General features: G+C 37.5%; 1 protein-coding gene across 1 annotated transcript in view; it reads right to left on the reverse strand.

Moving 5' to 3' along the window:
* The window catches only part of LOC119581785 (sterol regulatory element-binding protein cleavage-activating protein-like), a gene marked incomplete in the record, with an annotated part of 28,708 nt that overhangs the window by 11,728 nt on the left and 10,580 nt on the right, over positions 1-6,400 (reverse strand). Inside the window, 7 exon segments of the mRNA XM_037929914.1 lie at positions 177-798; positions 2,369-2,506; positions 2,751-2,911; positions 3,145-3,362; positions 3,610-5,018; positions 5,313-5,452; positions 5,610-5,793. Of these exon segments, the coding sequence (XP_037785842.1) occupies positions 177-798; positions 2,369-2,506; positions 2,751-2,911; positions 3,145-3,362; positions 3,610-5,018; positions 5,313-5,452; positions 5,610-5,793 (2,872 nt within the window).

Below are 6,400 nucleotides of genomic sequence, written 5' to 3' on the forward strand. Positions count from 1 at the left end.
AAAGTCAAATTAAATACTTGTGAATAAGCAATCACGCAAAAATAAGGACAATAAATCATCCTTCTAAAGAATTTATTTCTTTATGGATTTGACATTACATTTGGCATAAAAAAATAAATTCCTTCCTTTAAATAAAATATGCAAAACATTAAAGAAATGTTTGTTCTTATCCTCACCTTGAGTACATTGTTATAGAGATCCCACACCTCTATTCTCCCTGAACCACAGCCAACAATTATTAAAGCATCCTGACACTCAAGGCACCAAATAGGGGGTACTTCCTCATCTGTTCCACCTATAGTAGAACCCCCACTCCCCTCCTCTCCTGAAACACTTCCCCGCACTCCACTGGCACTGTATCCTGAAAGGTTTCCTACAGGGATGCTTCCAGCACTCAAGTTTCTACAGTGTTTCTTTGGCTTAAAAGCTCCTGAGGTTTCTGTGTAGGACGGAGACCTGATCATTTTGCTTTTGGAAAAACTACTGGAGGGGGAGTTCTCTACACAGTCAGAGGTCTTCCTTCCATGTCTCTGTCTGTACTCCTCCTCATCCTGCAAAATCTTTTTGTGTTCCTCATAGAATTTCTCAAATCTGCTGAAATCAGTGCCATTATTTTGTGTTTCTGGCAAGTGACTGTGAAAGTGGAGGTCAATGGCTGGTGTGAGGTCAGGAAACTCATGGAAGATACTCCCCGATGAGCTGTTCTTATGCTGGGCTCGAGATGAGTTTGGCCTCTCCATGTTCTCACAGTCACTGTCATCTCTCTCATCTTCATCTACCCAGCCTACACTGTATCTGCTGAAGAGAAAGGGATTTCCTAAATCAACTATCCTAACAATTTAGATAGGATTATCTATGATATTTAGAAATTATAAAAATAATACCAGGTCCATGCTCTGTTACCTGCGAAGTATATTTTGGATTAGTTATCATTTCCAAAAACTGTAAAACTTTAGGCCTTCATGCCTTATATATTTCTGCAGGTCCTTCAAAAATGTTCTAGTTTGTTTAATGATAGCAGTGGATTTAAAAAATACAATGCTTTGTAACCTTTTTATTTTTTTCCTGAAAATTCTTTAAAAGGAATCTAGACCATTACTTTCTAAACTTCTAAATCCTGAGTTTCATAACTCAGCCCTGATCCCTGACCAACTTTTGCCTTCCAAGATTGCTATTTTAATTACACTACAATTACAGTTATCCAGGCTAAGCTTGTCTAGGCTGGCTTCAAAATATCTTATAAATTTCCAAGATGATCACAGATTACGGATCATCAATGTCTGTAAAAGCAGTAAGAACTGTGATAAAAGCAATAATGTACCAGTGTTGGTGAATGGGTGATAATCCCTGACTTTTTTTTGGATAAGACTAGTGGAACCAAGCCTTAAAGCTACAGTCAGCATTCTGATGGTCCATCCCTCAAAGACATGAACTAAACTGTGGATATGTAAATGTGTAAAGCTAATGTTTTTTTTTTTCTTATATATTATGTAACAAAAGGATATTTAGTGTTAGGTAAGGGGGACAAATATTAGCTGTAACACTAAAGCAACTTTAGTTCTTTCTTTATACCATCATTTATGTTTGATCATTAGCAATTGGACATATGTTGTCTTTAAAAGATGATCCTTTTGTTCTCAGTAAACTGCAGATACAAACTAAGAGCAGAATGCTCTGGCTCAAGTTACAATAATAGAAAATAAGTTGTGAAAAAACTCCTTTCACCAGTATTATTCCAATGTTTATATTCCATAAACTCTAAATCACAAGAAGTATGAAATATTCAGGCATCATTTCCTCAGGTATCAATAGTGTTCTGATGCCAGCTGTCTTAGTTTTCTAATGGAAGCAACTTAAATTTTATTAAAATACAATGGCTACTTTAAAATCAACACTGAAAGGTTCAAAGTAAATTGCTCGTTTGAAGTGAAAATTTGTTACAACATGCCTTAAGCTTAAACTGTCTCTGCATAACAGTTCTGTAATACCTGCTCCCTTTAAAACTAGTCCTGTTCTCCTCTGCAAAAATGACAAATTATAATTTTTAGTTTTTCCTTTACAAAATCAATATAATCATTACTTTCTGAATCAAAATCATCATTTCTGTATTTGTTTAGTACATCTATTCTTTTTACTAGACAAATCAACTGTAAAATACCAATAATAATTATGTGATTATATATAATTATATATAACCAATCATAGAAAGAAAATATACATTCGTATAAATTTTGTTTTGCTCATTCTGCACCTCCAGAATGACACTGTTTTTTACCCAGAGGTACCCAACACTGACTCAGCATGTGAGACAAACATGTTCAGCTGCAATAACAAACATATATTCATATTTGACAATAACACTACTAACCTTCTCTCTAGATCAATACCGTACTTCCTGAAGAAGCTTGCATCCCCAGTTTGCGATCTGGGTGATCCAGATTCATAATCTGAATGGAAGTCATCACCTAAATCTGGAGACCCCATGCGAAACTCTGGTCTTTTCTGACTGTTGTTTGGTAGAAAAACAGAAAATTATTTGCTATTTATGCTAAAATGTATACTCTTCTTTAGGGAATTCCTTGAAAAGTTCAGTTTTTGACAGCAACAAGAGAAAAACATCTACATCTTTTAAATTACACTTCTAAGAAATACTATGGTCAAACTGCAAATTGGTTTAATGGGATCTTTCATCTTGCATATAAAATAATGGTACAATTTTTTCAAGAGGTGGCCCCAAACATCATTCTCACCTTCGTCTATTGATGTTGGCTACACACTCGCCTGTGCTGGGATCCCACACACGAATAATCCCTGCAAGACATGATGACACCAACAGAACTCCATCTGTACACATACACTCGACGTCATGAGGATGACCGGCCAATACCAATGGCAGTGCATCTCCAATAATCTGGAAAGAGTAGATGCAAATGAGTTTCACTTTATGAATAATATTGCATTATTAATCTACAGAGTATACATATATACGATTTAACTCAAAAATCCCAAGTTCTCTTAAACAGTTCTGTATATACAATACCAAAAGCTAATCACTCTCTTTACACACCCTCCTTTCCCAAGGAACATAAGGAACATGATAATGCCCTTCTAAAACTGCAAATGCTATCAAAAACTTATGCATACCTGTGATGTCTCACTCTTTACCCCATCCTGGCCCCACCAAGAAGCCCTCCACTCAGCATAGTTACGAGAACAAATGCAATGGTAAAGAGCTACAAAGGCATACAAGAGGCAGAGCACTGCTGGTATCACCAATATAGCTGTCAAGAGTAATTCTCCTGTTGATGATGGTATGAAAGCAGAACCCTCTTGCCAGTCTATATCATCTATGTCCATAGAATCTGTAAATATGGACATAAATGAATTATTCTATCAGATAACTGTAGAAACATTAATCTACAATCAATAAAAAAAGGCTTTTTAATTATTTCATATAAATACGTGATAATCTAAGAGTGATTCAGAAAAACAAAATAATCATTCCCACTTTAAAGGCCTAACTCACTCTAAATCAATGAAACCATGATGAGGATGATTAAAAAAAAGGAACCAATGCCCTCTAATCAACACACTGAAATCTTAACTTACCTGGATGGTGAAGCTTATCAGGAAGCCAAGGGGAAGTGTTTGGATCACTAGGATTGTGTACACTAATAGCTTCTTCTGGTGAGATTGGAAGAGACAACAGTATGGGTGGCAGTATGCTTAAATAATGGCCGGTGATGCTGATGTTATAGTAACTGAAGAGAGTTGGCCAGTGATTATGAGGCAGCTTGCGCAGAAGGGAGCGTGTGCGGTGCTTCAGCAGCTTTAGTCCATCCTGCTTCTGTGTGGTAGAGTTAATGGCAATGCTGGGTGGTGTCACCACATTTGGTGAGTCTGCAGATGTGGTTTGGTCTATGCTTCTTGGAGTCGGCACTGAGACACCATTTTGGAACAAATAGTTGGATCGGTTTGTGAGCGAGAAAATGACAGATGGCAAGTCACGTGACCGCTGCGCATCATTCACTGTTTCTGAAAAGTGTTCCATCAAGCCAGAGCTATAGATCATCCATGCTATCCATCCTACAAACACACACATAAACATCCTCTGAAACATCCGCTTCTTGGCCACAAAGTAGGTCACCCTGAGCCGTCTGGGCATTATGTCTTGGTTCTTGGGTTTGGTCTGGGGGTGAGCCACTCGGTCCTGGCCACTTGATTTCACAGCAGATCCTAGGGGTGCATTCCGACGGTGTAGGTTTGGCACAGAAGTTACACTGCGATCATTACTACTGACTAGAATCCTTACATTGGAATTTGGAGTAAGTTGTTGATATCTAAAAAGCGGGTTCACTGAGAAAGGTCCACCACTTGCTAAAGACTGTTTCTTTTGTTCCTCTGAGTCCTCATAGCGGTGAAGGTCAATAGAGAGCACTGAGGTGAGAAACACCAACTGCATGTACAGGTCACACAAGAGTACCACACTACCATATATACAAATCTCCTGAACCAGCGGTATAAAAAGGAAGAATGACACTGTTACAATAGTAATCATAGTCAGGAAATACTTAGTAATATTCCATCCTTCACGGGCTAGACCCTGAGCAACACGAATCTTGATGTCCAAGTGGGAAGGAGTCGATAACACAGATCTGATTAACACCATACTATTTTCAAAACCGATAAGTCCTGCAAGCACTGGATATACATACTTTCCTTTGCTGTGAAGAGGCCGTAGGCCAAAATATGCACAAAATCCCACAGAAATGCACAGAGATGCAATCAGGGTTGCCTGAACACTTATGGCCATTCCAAATTTACTCTTGAACATGTCCATTTTCAAGATTGAGAAGTATATTGACACAAAAAGAAAGCAGTAGAAAATTATGAGGAGGAACTCCCACAGTGACATTCTTGAAGGGAAATATATATGGATGATCTCTTCTCTCTCAAGCTGCATTGGTTGGTGAACAGGATAGCGAGATGTCAGTTCCTTCTCCAAGCCAGACACAAACCTGAAGAAAATATAAACAAGTCAAAAATAGCAATTGTGAAATACTCTACTTTTCTTCAAGTTAACAAAAATATATAAAAAGAAATCCTATTCTCTTTAAGTAAAATAGATACATCTGACAAATCATAAGAACAAAAGATGAAAATGAACTTATATTGCTGACAGTTATAGACATATCAGACAATCAACACAGATCAAACTTTTAGATATAAATATGAAAACTTTACAGCTGCTTCACCATTGAGCTACAAGATCTCAACTGCAAGAAATCTAAAATTCTTAATACATTACATACTCTTCATTGTACTGCTTCAGAGCCAGAGTAACAGCGTAGGTTATCACCCGCTGTGGATTTCTGCCACGTCGGAATCCTATCTCTCGTGATGGGACTCCAAAGAGGATGTCAGCTACATTTGTCTGTCCTTCATAACTTGCCTGAAATAAGATGATTTCAAGTTTATATGAACCAAGTATTAAAAATTCTGAATAATATGAATGAAACAAAAAAATCTTTCAGATCTGAAATTTTAATCATCAAAATTTCCTCAACAATAAGTCTTTAATCAGAGATCAGCATCTATAAGAGAGTTACCATAAGGGAATTAACAGTAAGCAGAACATGGGGATCTTGCAGAAAGGAGAACTGGTTCCTTGCCCACAGGTCAGCAGGTGAGAGCATCAGGCAGTTGTAATGAGGAAGGACTTGGCCAGCAGACTGCATTTTCTTCACCACACCCTCGATCAGGAGGCATTCTGTCCCAAGTGTTACACTTCGGCTGAAAACATTCATTTCTGTAATTCCTAGATTATAATGGGATCTTGGGTTTAAAGAATTGGTATCACTGACAAGAGTCAAGTCATCAGCATATCATTAGGTTAAATATTTGCATGAACAAGCAAACAAAAAAATTAATATCTTTATCATAACTCTCTACGAAAAATCCCAAACACTGGGTGATGCCTTAGTAGGTCACAAATTTTTGTTCTACTGACTGACAGGAAGAGAGCTATAACATGTGGAGGCCTCATGACTGAAGGATAAGAAAATCAAAAAGATTTTTGGATGGGTTAAGGTAAGTTACTTGTGGAAACATAAGATCAACGCACTGCCGACAGATGCTTCACATGACTGAATAAACTAAACACCAGGCACTGCGCACAATTACCTGCTTGAGGGAAAAGTAAGAAGCACAAGAAACATAATTTCTCCACTTTCTACAATTTTCATGAACAATTATCTAGGAAATGAAACTAAAAAGCGCCATTATGCTGAGAAGTCCTCAATAACTGTAGTCTCGGCCAAACAAGGGACCATTGTTTAGTAGTGGTGGGCATAACTGATTACTTGTAATTGATTACATTGACTTATGCATGAAATCTTCC

Source organism: Penaeus monodon, chromosome 15 (assembly GCF_015228065.2).
Source record: "Penaeus monodon isolate SGIC_2016 chromosome 15, NSTDA_Pmon_1, whole genome shotgun sequence".
NCBI lineage: Eukaryota > Metazoa > Arthropoda > Malacostraca > Decapoda > Penaeidae > Penaeus > Penaeus monodon.